Below are 25,862 nucleotides of genomic sequence, written 5' to 3'. Positions count from 1 at the left end.
TTTAATTATTTCATAATCTCTTTAACCAGATTCTTTTATTAAAACAAACAACAAAATATATCAGTTACTAGTTTCTATATTATCAATAATAACAAATAAATACATAATATCGCATGTCCTAAATACTTTTTAATAAAATATATACGAAAACTATTTCATTCAAGAATAAAATATACAAAATGTGTAAAAACATAAAATTTATGAACATACTATTATTTAACCTATTACAGTTTTTCAGGAATGCCTCAAAATATGGAAGGTTTTTTTTGCTCAACGTATTCCGGTAGTCTGCATTGTTTTGAATTACTCTTTTTTGGGATGATAACAAACGTCGATAGCAACAATTCTTTGGGTAATACACATGTTCTACTTCAATCGACTCGAAAAAATTCGGATGGTAGCTCTCCAGCCCACTATCTTCGCGATTTGTTTGTATTCTGTTATAACTATATCACCCTATATGTAATTCTTCCATGTCCCTTAAATTTAATCATCAAATATGAAATTAAAAGAATCCATTGCTGCCGTAGGTCCAAAGGCAGCCATTTAAGCGATATTATCTTTCATTGATTAACAAAATACCTTAAGTATATTTTCTGAATGTATGCTTTAGCATAAAAGTCCGGAAACTAAAGTAGGGATCACCCTTTATATAATATTTCACGAATTTCACGAATCCGCCATAAAAATGTTCTTAGTTCGGAGCTCCTTCAACTTTCGAACTAAACTGAACTGTGCAGTGTTGTCGTTTTGTTTAATTCGACATTGTTTGGCCCGGGGCCAATATTTTTACATTTGCACCACCGTCGCACCTAGAAATTGATGCGGGCAGGCCTTGCCGAAACCAGCGACGTAGACGGCGGCGGCGTTCCAGACGGTCAACGGTCTACAGTTTCGTTGCAGTTGCATTTCCGCAAGTTCGCCATCCCCTTGTCGGGGTGTCGACGGCCGACGAACCGTCTGCATTTTACATGAATTACGGAAGCTTTAGTTAGTTGGCAAATGGCGGGCGTTATAAATTGGGCACGTACGGGGATTAAAATAGATTGCCGCTTAAGCGACAGTAAAAACGCGAAGCTTCGTCGACGGGGATCTGAAACGTTATGCGGATTATAAATCCGAAAAATTTTGCTTTTTGATAGTGATAGTGACTAACAACAGTTTACTGAATTTGTAGGCACTCGGACTCGTCCAATAATAATAATATTTCAAAGAAACTCCCACAGGCTACTGTAATATTATTTAGAAAACTTGTGTTGTTGTTGAGTCGAACTTGCTAACGTTTCATCAATCATTATTCTGTTGGCTTCTGCCGAGCTTAACTCGCATTCCACTCTGTGCTTGCTTATATATTGTAGGGGCATGAACATTGTCTCCGGTGACTGATTCTCGTATTGGTGACAGTTAAAGACCTGGTTGGTTGCTTATATATTTCTACAAATTCACGGATTTTTCGTTGGTAGAAGAATTGATTACAAGCAAAAAATTGGGTTTTATCGAATAAAATTTTATGTTCGGTTTCGTGATTGTGTTCGGCAACTGCTGATGAGTCTATTTGTGTTATTCTTAAGACTCTCTCATGTTCTTTGCATGAAATGCTGACAAGTCCTGGTATCTTATACGGAATTTTGTCTGTTACGGATCGAAGATGTTGAGAGATTTTTGGGCAAATGGTAAATGTGGTTTTAACATTATATTTCTTAAGAACTTTTAATATGTGGTCAGTGATGATTTGAATGTAAGGAAGGACAACAGTGGCAAGTGCTTTCGGACCTTTTGTCTTTGGAAGCTTTTGTGAAGTGTATTTTGTGATGGAACGCTTGGAATCTCTAATGTGGAAATTATTAGAGGGAAGAGCAGATGTAAGGCGTTTTAATTCTGGGTTCAGTGACTCGGGCTGAGCTGGTTTTACGGGTCTGTAAACAGGAACGTTGATAACCAATGATTTTTGGGCAGGATGGTGATGTGACAATGCATTACTGTATCGGTCTGTGAGCGTAGGTTTTCTGTAAACAACGTTAGGTCTGGTTATCGATAAGAATATCTAAGAAATGGAGATTATTATCAATTTCTAATTCAATGGTAAAACGTATATTAGGGTTATAGAGTTTAAATGGCAAAAAAAATTTAGTAGGGATTTCTGACCAAATAACAAAAGTATCATCAACGTAGCGTTTTCATTATTTTGGTTTTAGACGGAAAGTGTCAAGGGCTTTCTTCTCAAAGGATTTCCATAAAGATATTTGCGATGGCCGGTGATAATGGAGGATAATGGGTATATCTAAGAAAATCTACTAGGGTTTCTTGACGATGAGGTCAAATAACAAAAGTATCATCGACGTAGCGTTTCCATAATTTTGGTTTTAGATGAACTGTGTCTAGAGTTTTTTTTTCAATATATTCAGGATGACTGGTGAAGAACCCATAGCTGTTCCCGACGTTTGTTCAAAAATTTGATCGTTAAAAGAAAAATATGTTCCAAGCAAGCATTTTTCAATTAAGATGGGAAGGTTTGGTTCCAGATTTTCGAATTTCAATATTTCTGGCATAATGTTGAGAATTTCAGGAACTTCAGTAAAGAGGGATTCATTCTATGTCGAAACTAACCAGAGTAGTCTGTGGATCTAATGTAACGCTTTTTCATTCTGCAATGAAATGAAAGGAATTAAGTACGAAACTATCAGTTTTCCCTGTAAAGGGTTTTAATATAGAAGCTAGATAATTCGCTAGAGAATATATTAGAGAACCAATAGTGCTGACAATAGATAGAAGGAGCAATCCTGGTTTGTAAATCTTAGGGAGTCCGTAGAGAGGAGTGACAGACTTTTTCACGGTTACTGATAGAGAAGAAGCCTGTATAACAGATATAAGGTTGTAAAAGCATAAAACGTGAATATTTGGTCAGAAATTTAAAAATATTAATAAATTTAAATAAATACATACTTTCAATCTTTTTTATTATTACAAATTTCAATTACTGTTCATAAATTTCAGATTGGCAAAGAGATCCATAAAAAGATACTTTCCATTTGGCCCATCCTGTACATAAACTAATTGTCCAAAATTTGTTTTTTTTTTTATTACCTCGCAGTGTGATTCAAAGCGAGTTTGACTGGTTTTTGAAACAATTCTGCTAATATACAGGGTTAAGAATATGTTAAACGCAAGTTATTTTCGAATATACAGGGTAATTCATAAATATTTGGGAAACCAAACTTAAAGTTTTCAAATAGATCACTGCGTCATCACTGCATTAGTAGATACACTCTTTTATACTCAATAACCCAATGTAGGGTTGTTATGGTCTATGCCGAATGTTTTCTGTATAAACAAAGAAAAAAAAATTGGTTAATTTTTAATTTTGTGAAAAATTGTTTCCTATCTCTCCGTTTTCTGAAAGCCCCAAATATTATTGAACTACAGGGTGTTCAAATAGTGTGTCAATGTAATACTCGTATATCTCGTTTATTATTTCTTTTAGAAAAACAATAATATTTTGGGCTTTAATAAAGGCAGAATGTCTAAATTAATCGAAAGACAGGAAACATTTTTTTTTCAGAAAATCAAAAATTTACATATTATTTTTTTCATGCGATATTTTTTCATATTTTCGGAGTTCCATGCTCAGTAAAACTGAATGATTATTAATACTAGTAATTAATAGAAGTATACCATACAGGGTGTTTGATTTGATTTTTTTACGAAAATTAATATTTTTCATTTCGACTCACTATATAAACGATTGGAACTAATGTCAAGACAAGAATAGGATAAATAACTGTACTACTTTATAAAATTGTTGGCACAATAAAATTATAGCTGTCGAAAATGGCCTCAAAAATATAACACACGTATATACTATAACAACTCTACATTGGGTGATTATAATAGAATGTTCCATTGAAAAATATATAAGTTAGGTTCCTACACATTTATAAATCACGGTGTATATTTGAAAATGATTTTAAATTGCTTTTTTAGTCTGATCTACAACTTTAAGAAATTAATATTTTTTTATAAAACAAATAATAAATGGGATATATTACTTTGAGACACTATTTTGACGCCCGGCATACCAGGATGTTATTTAATCAAGTGGATGGATGAGGTTAATTCATTTTATTAAATTCCGCCAAAAAATAATTAAGAAACAATTACTTTCATAATAACTCCATAATCGAACATACAAAAACCAACGACAATAGTAATAATAATAATAATAGTAAAGTCCACCACACTGCACTATTGCCGGGGGCCTTCAAATAATTCTAAGAAGTCTACAGGTAAAATTTGAGTACAGCACAGATTGTAAGGACGTCTTTTGAGCTGTGTAATAAAATCTCTTAAAAATGGTTGAGTTCTGTAGACTCATGGATATCATGAGAATAAACTTTAAAACTCGGCATTGTTGTTTAAGTATAAAAAAAACTATAGTAAAAGGGGAAAGTTGTTTTTCCAATAAAAATAAGTTTTAGGATATTACTAAATATTCAAATATTCAACATTTGCATACAGATTGTCTCTTTTTAAAGTCTTTGACACCCAACGTAATAATATCCGGCACTAAAACCACTAAAGCACGTATCGACTGAGCCGCAAGACAAAATGTAAATTAAAAAATAAAAAAACAGGTCAATGTATGAGACCAACAAAAGGAGTATTGCGTAAGACTAATTTGGCAGCGCGATAGATTCTAAAAGGATTACCAGGAGTTTTTAATGTAATTCTATACGATGACCGCCCTTGGGCTGCGAACGGGACGTGACTACTAATTATCTCCCAAGTTTTCCAGATTCGTGTTAAGCGTGACTGAAATCCCGATAACAAATGAGATTTGCCTAGCCAATTTGTCTTCTTTCATTACACTACTGCGGTTGTTTTACGCAAATAATTATTTAACTTGTCTCTGGAAACTATTAATTGATAGACAGACTGAGGAAGAGAAAAGTGCAAAGGTAATAAATTTTAAATATTAGAAAAAAAAGTAAGAAACTTCTAAAATTCAGCGTCTCCCTTGGAGATTACGGATCACCATTAAAACTTTCACTGTGTACACTCGTGATTTGATGGGAACCAGGAATTCTAGCTTTCTCTTTTTAACAGTAAATAGGATATCCATTTTTGGCCTATACTCTGCAGAAAATACAGCTTTGTAAAGCGATCTAGGAAATTTTCAGTATGCATCTGTATACCCATGAACTCTCGAACTCACAAACCATACAGCACCATTCTCACTCTCAATGCTAGAAAGAGGTCTTGAGCTGTCAGCTGTCAGTCAGTTTCATAAATGCTGTTATCTATATTCGATGTTATAGTCTATTCCGTTGCTTATTTTATAGTTCAATGTGTATGGTTTTAAGAAAGAGTTTCTAAACTTAACTCATGAGACCTACAAGTGTGTGGTCTTCACACCTGTTATATATATGTTTTTCAACAGATCCAAAATTATGGAAATTGACCGTCAGTACTTTTAGTATACTTCATCCGGTCTTACCGTTTGCCGGATTTATTATTTTCCGGATTAACATTCCCGATGAGTTTGCTGATTCAATAGTTGAGTATATAATAACTTGGTATCAGGAGCAATAATTACGATGTGTTGTTCGTCCTTCAGTATCACAGTCTCTCGGTTTTAGCATTTCCTGTGATTCCATTTATTTTTTATGAAGATTCAAACTATCGTACTTCAGTTCTAATGCCTTTGGATGTGTTAAGATTTCCCATCATCCATCTGCTTCGTTCCTATTGAATTCTTCCCAATGCGGATGAAAAATATATAATACTAATAGCATAGGAAAAAAGGTAAAGGTAAGAAATTCTAAATATTACAAAAAAAAAGTAAAAATCTTATGTTTATGCTTATAAATACGTACCAAAAAGTGCAACGGGTTTCTAGATTAACCTTAGCATCCCATAAAATTTTAAAAAGCAGCAGGATGGAAGTTTAAATGGCAATCCATAATTCGAGCAAAATTTTCAACAAAATTTTAACCGAGTATTAATCACATTTGTAAGATTTTCTTTGATAAGATTGACAACACGGTATACTTAGATTTTACTTACTTACTTTGGGCATCATAAAAACCGTGAAAGTCTCTGAGCAGGACGAGCTCAGCGAATTCCCACTAAAATATTGTTTTCGCAACGAATTATACAGTGTGTCCCACTTAAGAACAGTACACCTTACTAAAATATCTGTTTATGGTTCGATTTTGATTTTTTTTTGTTGGATAGGTCTCTGAAAAATGCACTAAAAGCTTGTTTTGCTTATTACTTCAACTTAAATTCATGGCCAACTGGGACTATTTAACAAAATAGAGAGAAAAGAGAAGTACTATTATTAGGGATTAAAAAAAAAAAATTGGCATCGAATTCTTATTCAAGAGTACTTAGAACACCACTATACCAATTTTTATGTTTCAATACAGGGTAATTGAAATATCGTTTGCGCCACGCTTAAGGATGTATATCGTTGTAAAATCTTTGATTACGGCTTGATCTTGATCACATTCTTTTTGTTGGATAGATCTCTGAAAAATGCATTAAAATCCTGTTTTGCTTATTGCCTCAACTTAGTCATGGCCAACTGGCACTATTTAACAAAGAGAAGAGAGAAGTGCTATTAGGGATAAAAAAAATGGCAAAGAATTCTTATTCAGGGGTACTTAGAACCCAACTATACCAATCTTTATAATGTCTTTATAATACAGGGTGTTTGAAACATCGTTTGTGCCGTGCTGGACATCGTCATAAGATCTTTGATTACGGTTTGATTTTGATAATTTTTTGTTGTTGGATAGATCTCTCAAAAACGCACTAAAACCTTATGGTTCTAATGGACTAATTTCTGATGTCAAATATCGAGAAGGGCTATTAGGGATTTTTTTTAAATAAAATGTCAATGAATTCTTATTCAGGGCTACATAAAACCTAACTGTACTAATGAAGTTCGAAAACAGGGTGCTCGAAAAATCGCAGGCGCCTCGTTTGAGCATTACTCCTGTGGAATGTTTGTTTATAGCTCAATTTTGATAATTTTTTTTGTTGGATAGGTTTACGATTTTCTTAAAATTAAATATGATTAGAGGATTAGATTTGAACTAAACAGACCTTACAACTCTGTATTTTTTTAATTTGAAAGGATTTTTAATTCTCAATTCTCAATTCTTGGCATACTGTTTCCTTTAAAAAACCAAGTTTGCCATAGAGCAGCGAATATTCGACAGTCAAGTTCACTAACTAGTTTAAATTTAAATTTTGTTTACATCTTTCGAATACTAAGATTTATTAATGTTGTTATTTTAAGATGATACTAAAAAATAAATCTCCCTTAAAAAGTATTTTTTATCATTATCACATACAAAATAATCGTTATTTACAAGGTTTACAATATTGATTTGTTTAAAACATTAAAAACTTTGGTCATTGGTTTAGTTACGAATACGAATCTGTTGTCATTTTCAATTTGAAAAAATCTTTAAATGTATTTTTCGATTTTCCGCTTCAAAAAACTGTGTCAGTTAGGCATGATTTTAGTCGATGCTATACGAAAAAATCCGTTTCATTTCTCTTTAGTAAGATCTATCCAGCCAAAAAGAATTATCAAAATTGAGCCATAAACAAATATTCTACTTAAGCGAGGTATCCGCGATATTTCCAGCACCCCATCACCAGTACTGGAGAATACGAATTCGTTGCCAATTTCTTTATTTTTTTAATTTTTTATAGTAACTCTCTTCCCGCTTTTTTCTTAAATAGTCTCAGTTGACCATGACTTTAAGTTGAAGCAATAAGCAAAATAAGGATTTAGTATATTTTTCAGAGACCTATTCCACAAAAAAAAAATCAAAATCGAACCAATGACGACACACTTTATAGATTTTTTTTATAATATTGATCCAAATTTTCAGAAAATTGATTCTTTTACAATTAGACATTTTATTATTTATTATGTGGTCTAATTTAAAGGGTCGTTCTGGTGATAAAATAAGTGTTACTTTTAAAATCTTACTTTATATAAAAGTTAGGAAAAATTTGCTTCGATATCCAAAAGAACAAGGACCTGAAAATATATTCAAACCGGACACTCAGCAAAATAATATCTTCTCAAGGATCATCCATTATTTAAAATAAACAATTTCTAATAAATGTATCTAAGCTAAATATACCGAGCCCTTTACAAATTTGCAAGCAATAATTCAGTAAGGGCTATGTCGCTAAATTCCAACATGATGATGACAGTAAAATGATAAATTGAATTGAATTTCCAATTTTATTATAATAACAAGATAGTGTTAAAACCAACGAACTTTTCATTCTTCCTTAGTTCAAGCCTTATATTTTCCACCACACGCAGCAAGTGAATTTACGTTTTATTGGATGTTTATGCTATTATTATATTATTACGAATTACTTATTGGGGTGTGTTCAACGGTGTAATATATTTTGCTCCAACCAACTTGCTTGCTTGTATTCGCAATGAGACCATTTCCACACTAACACATTCCAATCGCGTATGTATCCTAACTCAGGCAAGTTCAAGAACGAGCTTTAATACCAGGAAGTCTATCAATAGACAAAAAAAATGCCTACCTAATAATACAGACTAATAGTAAAGCAAATGGTTAAACGAACAACTTATATAACGACTTACCTTGAAAAAAATATGTGTGGGTATTATTATTATTGTACGCCCGCAGTTCTGAAATATAATAAAAGCACGAAAATTGATCCGTGACCTTAAACCTGAACTGTAAATGTTGGGCAACGATTTAATTTTTTCTCGGCCAAGGAAAAAGTCAATGACAATTTCTGAAATTTGTAGAAAGTGGGAAACCATTTTTGAAATATTGAAATCTTATTAAGAACAGTTTCATTTTGTATGAAGTCCCAGTTTCGAAAAAAAAACACACGAGTGATGCAAAATCGTGCTTCGCGGCTAGTTACATACAAAAGATTATCAAATTTCCTCCAAATACAAAAAGAATTACATGAGACGAGATGATTTATTGCACTAAATACGACGTCCCAATTTTCTTTTCTATATTCTTAGAAGCAGCTCTTCTTGCTACTATTATATAAGATAGAGAAGAAAAACGACTGTGTATTACAATGAAATATAATTTAGGAGAGAAATAATTTGAAAAAAGGTACCAAGCATACCTAATATACAGGGTGTTCGGAAATTGAGTTTGGAAACTTTGAAGGAAGATTCAACGTGGTAAAATAATAATTCATAATAGTAAGTCATGTAACAAAAATTCGAAATCATAATATTTTCGGAGTTATAGCTTGTCAAAATCCTTTTTTTATAGTAAAAGTCATCGTGTTTCAAAAATCTGTCGCTAGAGGGGCACTTTACCTAGAACATTTTTTTTATTTTCCCTGTATTTCATTCATTTAGACTGCTATTGCAAAATAGGACAGATTCCCTTAAGCAGAATCACAAACCTTCAAAAATTGTTACTTTTGTTTTAAGTCGATAAGTGTTATGGTTTAACCACAATTCGATTTTTCGTTCTCGGGTCGAATTTCACCCGTAAATGTGATTTTACCTAACAGGTCAAGTCATTGTCACAATCAACTGCTACTGTGATGGCCCATCAAGAATATTTAAATATTGCATTTTTGCTACGGAAGGGCGAATAGAAATGCAGATCAAGCATGGCCGGTAAGACATTCATCAACATACACAGAAGACTTGGTGAAAGACTCAACAATCATTCAAACCTGATAACACGAATAAAGAGAGACCAAGGTATAAAAGAACCGCGGCTAGAGAAGAAAGAAGACTTCAAAATGTGGACGTTAACCCGTCAACTTGCTGCTCAGGAAAGAATTTACAGAAAGAATCTACAGTTTGGGAAGTTTTGCTTGAAAATGATCTTCGATCCTTTCATGTTCAAGGGGTTCGAGCACTGTATTAAGGTGATGAGCAATTGAGAGTAATTTTATGCCATCAAATTTTAAGAAAAATTCCAAATTACCCGCAATTCTTAAATATCATTTTGTTAACGGCATTGCAAATTTTCGAAATATGCATCGTTGAGACATTGAAAACCAACATGCAAAAATTGAAGGAAAACATCAGCGCCGGTTTTCTTTAAATGTATGGACCGGGATTATATGAGATGTGTTTGCAATTTCTCCAAGATGAGACAAAAAATGTGGTGAATGCAAGATGGCGCTCCACCCCATTTTAAATTGGCTGTACGAAGGTATTTGAATTAGGAATTTGAACATCGATGGACCACTAGCATGACTGCCTCGCTCACCAGACCTTAATCCGAGGGACAAAAAATAATAAACGGATGCGAAATCATTATAGAAATAAGCTAGACTTATTTTTTCGTGTTCGATTGCATTTTTTAAAATGTATAAGAAAATGTTTAGAAATGAAAGGTGCCCATTTTGACAATGAATTGTAATCAGGGCTGTGTTATGACAAGCTATAACTCGGAAAATATTAGGATTTCTAATTTTTATTACATGCCTAACATTATTTTACCATCTTTCCTCCAAGTTTCCGAACTCAATTTTCGAACACCCTATATAAGGTATAAAGGTATAAATTGTAGTTATGATCCAATACAATGCAAATTTTTCCCTTAAACCTGATAACCCCCACCATCCTATTTTTTGCAGTTTTGCAACCAAAATCTCAGATAACGATTTACTTAAGTACGAGAATAAATCAACATTTAAAACCACTCCGGATTTTTTTTCAAATTATTTTCATAATTTATCTAAATCGATATCTCGTGATCAATTTTGATTATTAAAACAAAAAAAAGAAATCTTTAAAAGCACATTTGAACAATTTTCTGGCATAACTGCCCGGTGACAGCGACATTGCAAGGAAATAAATTAATTGTGATTTGTTTCGATTTTCATTCAATAGCAATCAATAAAAGCACTCCAAAATATAGGCACATGCAGTTCCGTTATGAAAGTTTTTAGACGGGCATAGATAATATTAGGATATGTATATAGAGACGCGACTAATTAATCAATATATGTAGCTAATGGTTCAATTAACAGATGGAGGACGACTTGGACTTTGGTAAAACGCACATAGTTTCCTTATCAGCGGAATAATAAACATCCACCTGTGCCCAGCATTGTAACACCCGACATGAACGAGTTTAAATATAGACAGGATCGATAAAGTTGACTCGTTTTCATTTAAATTGTAAAAAGCGAAACCCCGAGAGCAACCATATCATAAATTTTACCTGCAACAACACAGCCGCTGGCAATTTGGTCCCTGTAATTGTCATCGCGAAGATAGTAACTACATTTTTCCTAAACAAAAAACAGCCCGATCATTTCCATCATTGTTGGACTTCACTAAATCGATCGTTATGTTCAAACGACAGTGATGGATCAAGGAACCATTATCTCATTAAAACATCTATAGAATTAATTGCAAAAACTGTACGCATAAGGACATAATTTAGAGGACTTGATTCATATCTCCAGCATTCATGATAAAAAAGAATCATGACAGGAATTGCAAATTTGGAATTTTAAATTAATAATACTCAGAAAACCACAGGGGCCTTTATATGGCTTCATCGTAATTCATTTTAATCTCAGTTGTAGATACATTCGCTTTTATTTTCAAAACTGCACATTTTTCACTTTTTATTATAACATAATTAATTAATTAATTAATATAATTTATAATTAAAAAGTATATTAATTTTAAATTTAATTACATTTCTATTTAATTAACTTTAAAGTTTTTCGGATCATATATGATATCTTCAAAGTTATAAATGCTTAAGATTAACAAAACCAGCTAATTGAATTGGAAAATATTTTATTAAACTTAAATATTAGGTTAAAAATATCTACAATCAACATTCAACCGGTCCTAAATATTACGACCCAATTTTGCAGTCAGTTTCGAGAAAAAAAAAGCAATTCAGAAAATTCAAAAGCAACGAATAAACAAATAGTTCAATTTCAGTGAGACCTAGGTGAACGCCATTTTAAAATTACATGGAATCGATCCGAAATTAGTTAGTTCCGAGAAAATAAATACCACGAACAAGTTTGACTTGTAATTATTGCGAAAATCGGGCGAAACCCAAATTAATAAACCGACGATTCGTGGAATAACCCAATTCAGCAGTACCTATACACGGTTTCTAAACTTGATATACGATTAGAACCTGTAACAACTACAATTTAGAAATATTTTGAAACCAATGATATGTGGATTTCAGCGGAAATAACCTTTTACAACAAATATAAATTTAGAAAAACCAGATATGCAAAATATTAACAATGGATATTAAATGTTTGTGGGTAAAGTCTGTTGATAGATATAAGAAAGTGACTAACTGATATGAATTAAGGAAAGACCCGGGCAAGCTGTAAGAATGAAATATGGCCGAACAGGTCCGTACTTTGCTTAGAATTTAATTATTTTCGGTTTTCTTAGGAAAGATACTAAACAATATTTATTTGTTTATGAATTTATTACCTATTTAAATTACTTAAAATTATTCACATAATATGTCAGTATCACTATCGTTATCATCGCCTGTTCTAATTATTATTTGTTCTATATTATTTGCAATATGGATATACGATTGTTCTGCTTTTTCTATATGTTTAACATAATTTGCCCAATTTGTGGAGGGATGTTAAAAACTTCGGTTTCTATAAGTTTGAGGACATTGGAGTTAACACAGGGAAAAACATTGTTACGACGAATGGCAGATTTCAGTTGGTGCTAAACATGTTCAATGGGATTAAATATACAGTGGTAAGGTGGAAGCCTTAAAACTGTATGCCCTAGATTTTTTCCATAGTTATCACAGACGTATCCCTTTTGTAGGTTTTCAAGCTTTGTAGAACCTCAATTAATTGCTTTTTGGTATAAGCTTCGTGAAAATAAATGTCGTTATTGTACATGTAGTTTTGGATTGTTGCTTTTGTGTCTACAGTGATAACTTGCATTGTCCATTACAATGACGCTATTAAGAGGAATGTTTGGAACTAGTTTGTTTTTAAACTAACTTTCAAATAAATCAGCGGTGGTGTCTTCATGGCAATCCAGAGAAGAATCTTTAATTTTTTTCGCACACAGGGAAAATCCATTTGGAATCCAACCATCTTCAGAGCCAGCATGCAAAATAGTTATTCGTTGCGTGCGTTTGTTTTATACTTATCAGTTGAGTCAACCCAACCCTTTTCAGGGGTATCATAAGTGTCGAATCAGGTTTCATCCAAGTAAATAATTGACCTTTGTTGTTCTCTGTAAATCCTAATTCTTTCTAGATATTCTAGTCGCCATTTCCGAATTCTAAAAGATTCCATTAAAACTTGCCTTTTGTCAATTTTTTTAAATCTAAAACCCATATGTTGAATACACTTCCATAAGGTAGTTCTGCCACATTTAACACCGGTTTCATCTTTTTCAAGCCTCCTAATGAAGATATCTAATGTAGGCACGCTTTGTTCCTCGTATAACTAGTAAATGTTACGCCGTATTATATCTTGATCACTTTTATCTACACTCGAGAAAATGTCAGCATCGCTTCTTTTTTTTTCTCCCTGAAATGGGATTATTCACAATTTTCCATACAGTTGATGTTGGAATTTTCGTCAATGTGGCCATTTCTTCTAAAGATGCTTGCTTGCTGACACCACGTTCAATGAGAGTCAAATAAACATCGTTTATAACTTCCTTAGTCTCAATAGAATAGTGTTTTCTACATTTGGGCGGGAGCGAGTCTAGTGCATCTACTGAGATGCACTAGACTCGCACATATTTTGCATAATTCGCACACGATTCAACACACGCTGTATTACACACGAAATAAAAATGATTAGTAATAAACTTAAACTAAATAGTACCAACCAAAACAAAGAATATGAAACACAGGTAGGTATAAAATTATTTTCTATTTCGGACCACAATTTTACCTGAATTTAAATTCCGAAACTTTAGGTAATAATCTTGTTCATTGTATGTTAATGACCACCCTGGGATAATCTTATATCTATGAACACACCATACCTTATTATTTAGCTTCTTAATTTTGAAATAAAGTGGTCTTAAAAGTTAATCTTCTTAATTGTAATAGATGCGGACACAATAAAATTTTTAATTCAAAAATTAATCATTTCTCTAGATTCTAAATATTAGTTAAGATACGAGATTTTATTTTAATTTTCTTACAAAACACTTTACAATTCGATTTTTTTTTATTGTGAAAAGATCGAGTATTCCAAATATTATTTTCAAACTTTAGGTAAAAGGCAGCATTTGATGATGATTAATAGCTCTGCAGGTCTAGAAGGTCCATGGCTTCTGCTTTTCTTTTACAGTTAATGATCAAAATATTAATACCTACATTTTTAGAAATATTTTTCTTTTGCTATAAAGCAAGTCCCCAAACTTTCCAGCTCTAGGGCAACGCTATTTACTTCAGTAAGTTTCCAGGGCCAAAATTGTTTACTGTTGATATTGTTAGTAGGATTTATTTCAATTATTTGGTAGTTGTTATACTTAAGTTAAATGTGTCATTAAGCTTTACGCTATTCGCCGTCGTGGCCCTGATTTGGCAACTGATTCTTAACCTAAAATATAACAGCAGAATATCGCATTTATCTCATAGAATTTCTTTTACGAATGCAGGATTCGATTTTACTGTGAAATAAGAAAACGAAAATAATTAACCATAAACAATCGGGAAATGTTTGACGGTCGCCCTTTCTGACACCCTATACATGGATCCGTATGGATTGCTATATCGAGCATAGAATTCCGCTTACGGTACTGGTGCAACATGTCGTGTCGATTCGGCGTATCGAATAAGGGGATACATGAACACCAAGGAAATCGAGGCTAATAATCGTTTGCCCGCCCGAACCCCAAGCCTCCACTTATGTTATTGTATCGATTGCGATGACCCCCGATAATTTAATAATTCACTGGTGTAAACTGACCTACCTACGTAGCTGTACCTACGTCGCTTTATCAAACCGATACCCATAGGTTTTCCAAGATGATTTATTATTTTTTCCCAGAACATTTGAATCACTAACAAGGGCTTAAATAAGTAAGTATTTACAATGTGGGCCAACGACAACGTTTTAAATAGGAACACTTTAACAAAATAAATAAAAACTAAAAATTATATATTATGACATGACACTGACGTATAGACCAATGATGACGGTTTGTAAAGAAAAGACAATTATAGCTATTCCGAGCTATAGCACAGAGCTATATACAGAGAGTAAAAAAATGTTAATTTACATTGACAGGGATCATTAGGCAGGGTGAACAATTTAGTGGTTATAACATAAAGATAAATTGCAATGATAGTTTTCCGTATTTCGTTTTTGCATACAACAAAAAGACGAGTCGGATGATAGAAAGTAAAAATTCGTGGAAATTTACAAACACGAATAGCTCCTTTTCAGCATATCTTTCTGAAATTGCTTCTTATTTAAAGTACGTCTTTTTTTTTTTTCAAAACGACGAGGGTGTATTTTTTCGGATTTTCTTGAGTTTTCTTGGTAGTAATTAGCATTCGTGTCTTTATGATAGCGGCCAGTCCGTTTTAAATGAAATATTAGTAGGTCACTACCGACAGATTGGTTATCATTAATCTTTTGCCTTTTGCGAGGGTGCTTTTATTCCAGTGTACCACAAACCTTCCATGAAAGCCTGCCTCGCGCGTTTTAAATTTTTGTCCTGTTTTATATACCAAATGTGTATTTCTATATTAAAAGTCATTTTCTGGTTTGAGTTTTATCGCAACGAAAATTCATTTGTTTCAAAGTTTTCAAAAATTTCATCTTACCCATTTCATTTCATGCATTATTTTGTCCGTGGTAAAACGAGTGTATTCTCTCCTGTTTGTTTTGATGGCATGCTTTTTATCGTCATTTATTACAGTTCCTTTTCTTTCTCTTTGATGAACTGACGAGGCCACGCGCGAGTCAGTATATTTTTCACTATCCAATTCCAGTGATATTCGAACACATTTCAACTGTTTTTGCAGCTCCGAATGTTGAGTTTGGGTGGAGAAAAACTTTCAACACATCGAGAATAATAACTACTGATTTTCAGATAGCGCAGTTTTTTCATCCGTTTCTTAACAACAAACAACTATCTGGCGCTCTCGGTTAAGACCACTAATGTTTTACGGTTCGAGAATAATTATAATTCTGACCGGTTTTAAAAATGAAATTCTAGCCCTAGTTTAATTTGTTTTTAATAGAATTTTTTACTTGGATTTTATTTCGCCTACCGCAAAAACATACGAAAAATATATCAAAAAATAAATCTAATTGATCACAAAATAAAAGAAGCGAAATAATTACCGAATAATATATGCAAATAAAACAAAACAAAATTCGACGAATTATTTATTGAATAAATACATTAGAATAAACGTATAACAGGGCCGGTTATTTTTGGAAGCTATCCAATACAAAACGAACTTATTTAATATATAGAAATATTTACTGACAAATAGCTATCAAGCGTAGCTAGGTAGTCAATTATAGACGCTCGAGTTTCGAGGTGTGTTCGAAATGATATGTATAGAAACATTAAAAATCGATTGCATTTTTAAAAAATACTTAATACCAACAGTCAACGTACAAACACCATTTCCCGGTATTTCCAAACCTACGCCCCCAAAATCGACCTTAAATATTTAATGAACACTATATCTTGTAAACTTTCGAAATGTTATTCTACGTATATTGGGAATTTAATGGCTGCCTTCGCCTAACTGCATCGATAACTGACGTTACACCCGCAAATATTATTTGAATATTTTATGCTCGTATTGCCGTATGTTGTAAGAGAATAAATAATGCACTGAAAATGGATATTAACGCTCGACCTATTTCTAGAACACGACGAGGTTTTATTTTTATTAATCGTTACATGTTGTGTTGTATAACAAATTAGTGTGGGTTCTGCTCGAGGAAATCGACACATAACTTGATACACAAAATGGACGCTAAGTGAAGTAATTTCGCGGCAAAATGGTGGCCCCAATACGAAAAACTTACCGGCCATACTTACCATAATGTGTTTTTGCTCGCGAAATATCAAAATCAAATGTAATAACCCTTACGAAAGCACTATTTCACTATTATGAAAGGGAAACAGAATCGATAGTAAACTACTTCGCAGTTCCGGCATCTCAAACGACGTGAATGTCAAAAGGAATACATGAACACATGCCGAACGAACTCGACAACAATTTCGACTTACATTTGAGTAGTAGGTAATCACTACTATTATTTTATGTTAAACTCTAAAATTAAACTTTGACATCCTGTATTTCGAAAACGAAAGCATTTCAGACCACACGTTTGACGGGTGATAGACATGTCATTTTCATAAAAATTGATATAACAGTATGTATCTCAATTTTCATGAAAACAACGGGTCTATCACCTGTCAACCGTTGACAGTTAGATATCCAAACACAACATTTTTTGAATTGCAACCGAAAACGAAATGCCGTAAGGGATTAAAACAAAATGGGAAGCCACAAAAGTTTCTATGAGAATGTTTTCGTAGAATTCTTGCAACATTGCAAATAAAATAATAAAAAAATAAAACCGAAAATATATTTGTTTCATTAGTAATACGTAGTAATACGACTAGAGGTCAAATTTCCCGATTTAATTTGACTTCGTGTGGTATTCGGTGAGAAAATTACATGCCAACAGTTTTTAACCAATCAAAATTGATTTTGTTGACAGATTTTCATAGCAAAGCATGTTTCTATAAAAATTTCCATAATTCATCCATTATGATCTGTCAAAAAAACACGTTTGTATTGGTTAAAAATTACAGGTCCGTAATTTTCAACTTAATACTGTCGGAATTAAGGATAATTTCACCAAATTTCAATGGTAAATTTAAAACACCCGTTGTGAATCCTGAACGAATGTTGGATATTTTTGCTCTCTTGGGTATTTTAATGGATGAATGAATGATAAATGAATTACTTATACAAAAACTACAAAAAACTTTTAAATGTCAACATTAGCAACTCTGATAAAACAGCAGTTATTAAAAAAAAACAGACACAAGAGTGTACGTATTTAAATTTGAATTATAACCTTCAAACAGACAGGTAAAATAAATGATTCTTGATAATTAGAAGTAGTGAGCCTTGTCATATACCCTCGTAAATGATAATAAAATATTTAAGCACTTCCATTAAAACCTACAGTGGAAAAAACAGAAATAATAACCATTTTCTACGAGTTTCTGATTTTGCAGACGCTAGTATAGTTAACATTATCAAATTACCCGTGTGAATGCCGAGTCTATAGCAGAACCAATTAACTAGGTCTAAGGGATCGAAGCAATTTTGTTCGCCATTCTTTAACAATTGTATAACTGTAGGTAGTGAGTATACTTCGTCTCAAACTATATAGTCGTGCCTTTTGACGGCAATTATCGAAATAACCTGCAGACAGCAATAAAACACTAGCATATTGTACGACAGAGCATCAGCGACGGACTTTTAAGGTGTTTTAAAAATATAAAGAATAAATATTAAATAAACATTATATTATGTTTATTTTGCGGCACTCGCACTTAAAGTAAGGGTAACATTTTTTACTTTCAAATTTGTTATTACTTGGTACCACAAATATGCTATGGGGTTGACTATACATACAATGATGTTCTACATTTGTATTGCATGATGGTCCACGCCGTTTGAAGGTGCTTTTGTCTGACAGTTTTTACTGGACTCAACCCATCCTTTGGATACTGTATCGTGTGTATCGAAGCAAAACTTGCTTTGATACACACTACGATATATACATCTAAGTATAGTTTTCAATTTCCTAAAGGTAATTAAATTGCCGCGCAATCGAAGGGCTAATAGTTATATTAGTTGCATCTTCTTCTTTTCAGTTTATCCAAAGTAGGAATAACCTGGTTTTGGATGAAGGGAATATATTTTCCTTCTTATCGTATCCTGTTCATTATTGTCCCGAAGGGGAGATTGAAAATCAGTATCCGTGTTTTTCTTTCATTCAATAATTCAACATCCTTTACCGTTGTTATTGGCGTTTTTTGAAAGGTTTTGTTTTTATGTTTGGTTTTGCTTTATGTATTTGCTTGTTTTTGGTTTTGCTTTATGTATAATAAATCTTCTGCTTATTAAACATTCATACACTTTAGTGCAGGACAATCAAGGTTGAACCCAAACAAGTTCTCTTAAGATTCCCTGCCATATTTTTTAGCACCAAAGAAGGCTAGTAAAAGATCTTCGCCGACCTGCATTATTAAACCCGTATCTGCGTTCGGTTTTACAAAAAATTTCTACCTTTTTTCTAATGATTTAAAACAGGTAAGCTTCCCTTCTTAAAAAAAGCGGAAATAGTGTCATCCTGAAATTGCGTGGGAGAACAATTAAAAACTTAAATATGATTGTGCATGCTTAATACTTAATGTCTAACAATTACTTGTTAAATTTGTTTTTTTTTGTTTAATCCACCTTTTTTTTAAACCCATTCCGTTTATAACGTACTAAACTAAAATTATTGTTTTACGTATTGTTGCTTAAATCTAATTATAAGCCTACAAACGAATTTATTATCAAATTTATATTTTTAATCTATTTCAACACCCTGTGGGACGCCAATGGCTGATCTGAATATTTGTGTATCATTTTGTATTGAATTTTTTATTCTTTAAATTTAAAAACTTTCTTCTAAAAACAGAAAATAATAGAGATATTCGACAAAAAGTGAAAAAAATGAACCGTTGGGATGGTTTTTGGCCACTTAGTATGTTAAATAGTGCCCCAAAAACTACTCCACCAATATCCTGCTTTAAGAGAATTTCTTCCGAGTAAAATGTAAACGAATTTAAAGCTCTTGGAGCATTTTTTTACAATTTGTTTTGCATCTAATGATAAGTGATATTCACAGAAAATTAGTGATATACTCGTGAACACTGCCGCTGATGTCAGCCGACACGTACTCGATGTTTTCTATCTTGCCTAAGAAGACGATATAGTCTGAGACACACTACACCCTTTACTCACTCAAAGAATAGTAGTTTGACGGAAATTACAGGGAATCATATGTCGGCAGGTTTTTTAAAATGTCCATTTCTAATTGCACTAAAAACATATACCTTTATATAATTGTGATTATTTTATTATTAAATTGATTGTTGCCAGCAAATCTACCAGTTAAGGGGCGACTTAAATACCCAAAATACGAAATAAATTTCGTACTTATCGTAAACTGCGCACGCGACATACCTACATGCAAACGAACAGACGGAATTTATCGCTTCAACCGATCTACAAATCTGCGCAGATTAAAATGAATTCCCAGAAGTTCCGTCATCCTAATCAAATAATTTTGTACTCCCACGGGACCGGAAAAACAAACAACGTAAGCCGCAAATTACGGGACTAATTTCCGACGCAACGGTAAACAAATCCATATTTGTAAAACCCCGCACGAGCCTAATTTAACAGTAATTTTTTCATCCAAAACGAAACTATTTTTTATGCGAAAGGTGAATGAAACCTGACGAATCCTCGAGGAGGTCAATAATCAGCAATCAAATCTCCTAGATGGGTTTCGTACAAAATACGCAGCAGGCCCCCGCGATGTTATAAAGGTGCACTTGCCAGGCAAACGACAAAACCAGCGCTTTTCCTTTTCTAACTCGTGCGGTTTAACGCGCGACGACGAAGACAGAAGAACGCGACGTATGCCATGCTTCCTTGAGAAATTTCAACAGCTGACTTCAATAACAAAGAGACTTTTACGGCCCGCAATTCTAGACAGTGCAACAAAACAAATCAATGACAACGCTGGGACCGACGATGTTTTTAGATAATTATCACCGTTTAATAATTTTGTGTCGTATCAATCGCGACCGCTAAAAATTTAGCTGACAATAAACGACTAACACGAAGTACATGTCAAAGTAATCAAAATATTCAAACATCGCAGTAAACTACCTGACGTTTGTTATTGTTTGGTAAAGCTAGACTTTATGTTATGAACAAAATCTAATCAAATGAGATGGGAACGATAAATGGCTGCAAAACAAAACTGAATATGGGGTAAAATTGCTAAAATGGCAGACCCATGCATGGAGGCCTTAACAAAGAAAATCAAGCGGACACAATCTAACGCAAAGTTTTCCACTTACTTTTGAAATCATGCGTATTCCCGGTCTCGTTTGTACAAATCCGATAACTGAAGCTGGGCGAATCAATCACGGAGTGGGACAATAAACACAAAAATTCGAGCACGGATTTTCGTATTACCTGCTCAGCTGAGATGTTTGCATCTCGCAAGAACATAGACAACACTGAATTGCTAGGCTGCCAGATTATTTCCGTTGGCCACCGTAAACAACAGCGGCGGCAGCACCTGTAAAGCAGAACCCACTATATGGTCGCTTTACGGAGTCCTGCAGAAACGCATTGTTTACAGTCAAAAATAATCCAAGAATCGGATTGAATTACGATTTATTGATAAACGATCAAACAGTTATTTAAAACACATGAGCAGCTAACGTGTTGATAATTAAATGGTATTTCAATTTAATATAATTGTTATAAGTATAACTTAACATAAATTGAGAATATTTATTGAATTATTAAAAAAACAACTTATCAAATTTTGAAGTTTAGAATACCAAATTTTATATAAATACAACAAATATGTATGTAGGATGCTAATAAGTTATTTTGTTTGATTTTTAAGATTTTTGTTTTATGCCTAATCAACGGATACCTAGACCTAAATATAAAAGTTTCATTTAAAACGAACCTTAGGTTGGACGAACTAGAACAATCTGTCTAAAACTTACTTGTGTTGCAGTTTGTGGTATAATTATGCAATTGAAAAATTGGGGGAAATGTTATTTGTGTCTTTCCAACTATTTGAACAAAAAAACTAGAATTTTATGCTTTTGCGCAGAAAGCATTTCTGTGTCAAAACTGAGTAATTACACCCAAATGAAGATAGTCATTACGTAGAACTACACCAAATTATTACGAAATAAGAGCAAAAATAATGAATTTTACGTTTTAATAAACATTGATTCTGGTAAATATCATACTTTGACTTTTAAAAATTTCCTTTGGTGGCTATATTATTTGTCTGTGATTTTAGTGTACTTAGTGAAACTAATGCAATAAAACAATCAAAATCAAAGGTAAAATGTATGTAAAAGTAAAATTTGTATGAAATACACCACTTAAATGTATAATTGCACGAACCTTTAATTGAAATATAGATACAAAAGTTCATAAGACTCTACGTTAAGGGCTGATTTAGGCAAAAAATTATCGTAATAATAATAATAAATAATAATAATTATACTTTGTTGGCGGTTTGCACATATTTACGATTATTCATGTCTTCGTTAGGCAATTATATACTTGACATAGACTTTTCTATCTATGGGGAAATAGTACTGAAGCATCTGACCTGCCGGCGATCCTGGCTCCCAATTTGTTAGCAACGTTACGTTCGTAGGCATGTAAAAGATTTATAACGTGTATTTTTTTTTTATTAGGATTGGTCAGCTTTGGTCGTGATGTGTCTGCTAAAGACAGATGTCGGTGAGTGATAGTGATTTCCCCAGGGAGCAACGTTAACTTTCACATTAATTATTTTCTGGTATGTGAGCCTTTTGGGATAGATAGTCTGGAAATTAGAAGAACCCACTATATCTTGACTTTTATAAAATTTTGAACGGTGTATATAACTGTTCGGCTCTCCTCCGGTCGATTGATTTTAACATCTATTAAAGACGTCAGAGCTCCCCAATGTTTTGTATTTCATTTCATCACGCCAACTATAGCTATTTTTCTCCTTTAACTCCAACGTTAACAGTTGCTCTTTTGATTCCTTTGCTGGCGATTTTCAACTACTTAAAACAAAATTGAAACAGGTTGTTTATTGTAGTTGTAACTAGTGTGATACTGTTTGTTTAATGTTTTTGTGTTTTTATATGGTTATTTAAAAAACTTGTTATGTAAGTTGTTGTTTTGTCATGTTGCTATTTCTGTTTATATTATATTTTTATTGTTACTTTTTCTTTGTAAATTGGTTCAGCCGTTGAAATGAATAAATAAATAAATAAATAATATATTATACATCATAAGGTTAGTTGGCGAATATTTTGTAGTGTAGGAAAATTCAATTTGTAATCTACAAAGTATATCAATAATTAAATTGTTCACTTATGTTTGTAGCTTGCCTTTTAGGATCTAATCTTGGTATTGGTCTAATTGTTTGGGAAAAATTGATCTAAACTTGTGTGGGAGTGTTAGTTTTGTTTAACTTTGAATCAAAATAAAACATCCAATATTTCAATTATTAAAAAAAAAATAGTTTAACGCCCTGTACCTCAAAATGTTTCTTACAATTAACCAAAAAGTTATTCCTTAAAGTTAAGCTGTATAAATAATTATATAATAGCCAATATAAACTTAAAGATGGATGAATGACTTGAACAGGGCCATGCCAAATTGTAAACAATAAATGAAACTTGAACAAAGGTTACTTTAATATCAAAGGGATAAAAATCAAACCAACAGAAATGCTACTAAACAGCACGAATTTTTATTAAATAACTGTTGGCGCTTAAAACATATCTACACTGTACAAAATATATCACAAAAACGATTCTCAAATGAGATGTTAATACTAACCAAAAGTATTAACTACTTGACTAGGGTAAATAGAGCCATGCTGCCTCGAGTGCAGGACCAGATCATTTTTTTCTGTAAAGGACTTATTGCAAAATGTGCACACGAAATTCTGACAACTTCCACTGCCATGTTGTCTTTTCTTGTGTTGAGTGAGACCATGCTTTGAGCTAAACTTGCGGAAACAAATATCACAGAAAAATTTCTTGTTTTTTGCTGGTTTTGATAAGTTTTTTAAGTTGGATTTGCTATTACAGCTTTGATCATTTGCGGGTTTCTGTTCATAACCGATTCTACTATTCATGGGTTTTTCCTCGTAGGAATGAACCGCAGACTGATGTTGTAGTAGTCTTTTTTCATCTTGAAAATGATCTCCGCAATGAAGGCAAGTCAACGCAAGCTGAGTGTCATGTAATCTAAAACATCAAATGTTTTTATATTTTCAAACATAGGAGTTGAAGGTATGTACTTAATATGGGCAATAAGGGTCCTTTTCTGCAAAAACTCTTTACTGCAGGTGGGACAGGACATTGGTTCCTTGCCATGAATACGTTCATGATTAACTAATTCAAATTTCCTTGTAAAAGTTGCGCCACATTGTGAACAAGCAAAAGAATTCAAGGAGCCATGAAAACGGAGATGCATAACCTGAAATTAAATTCATTTTTCTCAAACTCCCTCACTAAATTAATTAAAACAGTTTTTTTTATTCCTAAAAGTGGTCCATAAATAATATTACAAATATTATATTTCATACTTACTAGATGATTCTCTTGCGCAAATGTATCCCCACACTCTTTACAAATGTAAGGTCTTTCCCCTCTGTGAAATTTTTCATGTGTTATTAGTTGCTTTTTTAGAGGGAAACTTTTGCCACACTCACCACATAAGAATGGTTTTTCTCTTATGTGTACCTTTAAATAAACTAATTAATACAAATTAGCACATCAGCACACACTTACCCTTTCATGGCTAATTAAATGATGTTTTAAAGTAAATCTCTTTTTACACTGCAAACACTCATAGGGTCTTTCATTAGAGTGCAACAGCAAGTGGGTGTTCAAACAATACTTATGTGTAAAGCTTTTTCCGCAATGGCTGCAGACATGTGGCCTTGCGCCAGTGTGAGTCTTCTCGTGTGTAGTTAAATGGTGCTTCAATAAAAATGTCTTAGTGCACCGATCACATTTGAATGGTCGTTCCTTCTCTGGAATTGGTGGAATATCGGGGGCCATATTCACTTCCTTAGTGGTGGGTTTAACATCAGGTTTTACTAAATTCATTGTGCAATCACCAACACAATCACAATTGGTCACTGGACAATTATAAACTGGATTATCAAGCTTGGTATTGAAAATCGGAGGATCTTGTCGAGAGTTCATGAGACACATTGCCGAGAAAAATTTCGATTTATCTTCTATTGCTGTGATGGTTGGGTTTTCCATGAAATGAGGTTCCAGGGCCCAGTAACTGAATGTAGACAAATTCATATTCATTGTCTCATTAACCGTAGGCGGTGAGTAGATATGTTAAGCCAATATGTAAATAAATTCACGTTAAATTGTCAACATTGTTTAAAAACAAACTTACAAGCACTTTCGAGCAAGTAAACCCAGGTGACATTCACAGGCAATAAAATAATGACATCTGTCCAGCTGTCATTTCAGATTAAAATAATATTATTGTGACAAAATAATCTCACACTAAAGAGTAACAGTTTGTTATTAATGGTATAAGAAAAATCAATACAAATAAACTTAAAAAAAATAAAGCATATATAAAAAATAATAATTATTAGAAAAACCAGATAACAGTACATCATCCCGCGACATCTATTGGAAAAGTGACCGAACTGTTCAAATTGACATTCCGAAACCCAAACAACCTAAAACTAGGAGAATATTTATGCGATCCGGCTTCGCTCTGACAGATGGCAGGACCAGTACACCTCACGGATGACACTAGTTAAGACGGCGTTTTAAAAATTGAGATTCAATATTTGCCTTTTGTCTCCCAGAGATATGATTATTTAATAATTTATTGTATAATTTCATAATTGCGATATTCTTAAAAGTCACTAACGCTCAAAAACATTCTTTTTGTAATTTATTGTTAACCATCACCAACCAATGCGTGTGCTGAACATGTAAA

The 25,862-nt window shown here is 32.9% G+C and overlaps 2 protein-coding genes across 4 annotated transcripts in view; both read right to left on the bottom strand.

Moving 5' to 3' along the window:
• The window catches only part of LOC132700014 (protein yippee-like 2), a 105,041-nt gene extending 83,680 nt beyond the window's left edge, over positions 1-21,361 (bottom strand). For both annotated transcript variants that reach the window (XM_060667062.1, XM_060667063.1), the window contains exon 1: positions 21,197-21,361. In XM_060667062.1, coding sequence (XP_060523045.1) covers positions 21,197-21,208 — 12 coding nt within the window. In that variant the 5' untranslated portion in view covers positions 21,209-21,361. The remainder of the gene's footprint in view (positions 1-21,196) is intronic.
• Positions 21,362-23,610: 2,249 nt separating this feature from the next.
• Positions 23,611-25,652, bottom strand: LOC132699041 (gastrula zinc finger protein XlCGF26.1-like). Of its 2 annotated transcripts, XM_060665499.1 has the most exons (5): positions 25,302-25,652; positions 24,674-25,181; positions 24,473-24,625; positions 24,181-24,359; positions 23,611-24,127 (listed from the first exon to the last, which is right to left on the bottom strand). In XM_060665499.1, exons 2-5 carry the CDS (start codon positions 25,154-25,156, stop codon positions 23,710-23,712), a joined length of 1,233 nt encoding a protein of 410 aa, XP_060521482.1. In that variant the 5' UTR covers positions 25,157-25,181; positions 25,302-25,652; the 3' UTR covers positions 23,611-23,709. The 2 variants fall into 2 exon arrangements, with proteins under 2 accessions (XP_060521482.1, XP_060521481.1); XM_060665498.1 differs by having other exon boundaries at positions 24,674-25,652.
• Positions 25,653-25,862: the final 210 nt, after the last annotated feature.

This window comes from Cylas formicarius, unplaced genomic scaffold, assembly GCF_029955315.1.
Source record: "Cylas formicarius isolate icCylForm1 unplaced genomic scaffold, icCylForm1.1 PGA_scaffold_3__17_contigs__length_32017465, whole genome shotgun sequence".
Classification (NCBI taxonomy): Eukaryota; Metazoa; Arthropoda; class Insecta; order Coleoptera; family Brentidae; genus Cylas; species Cylas formicarius.
Note: the sequence above shows the minus strand (reverse complement) of the source record. Positions and strands in the feature narration are given on the sequence as shown.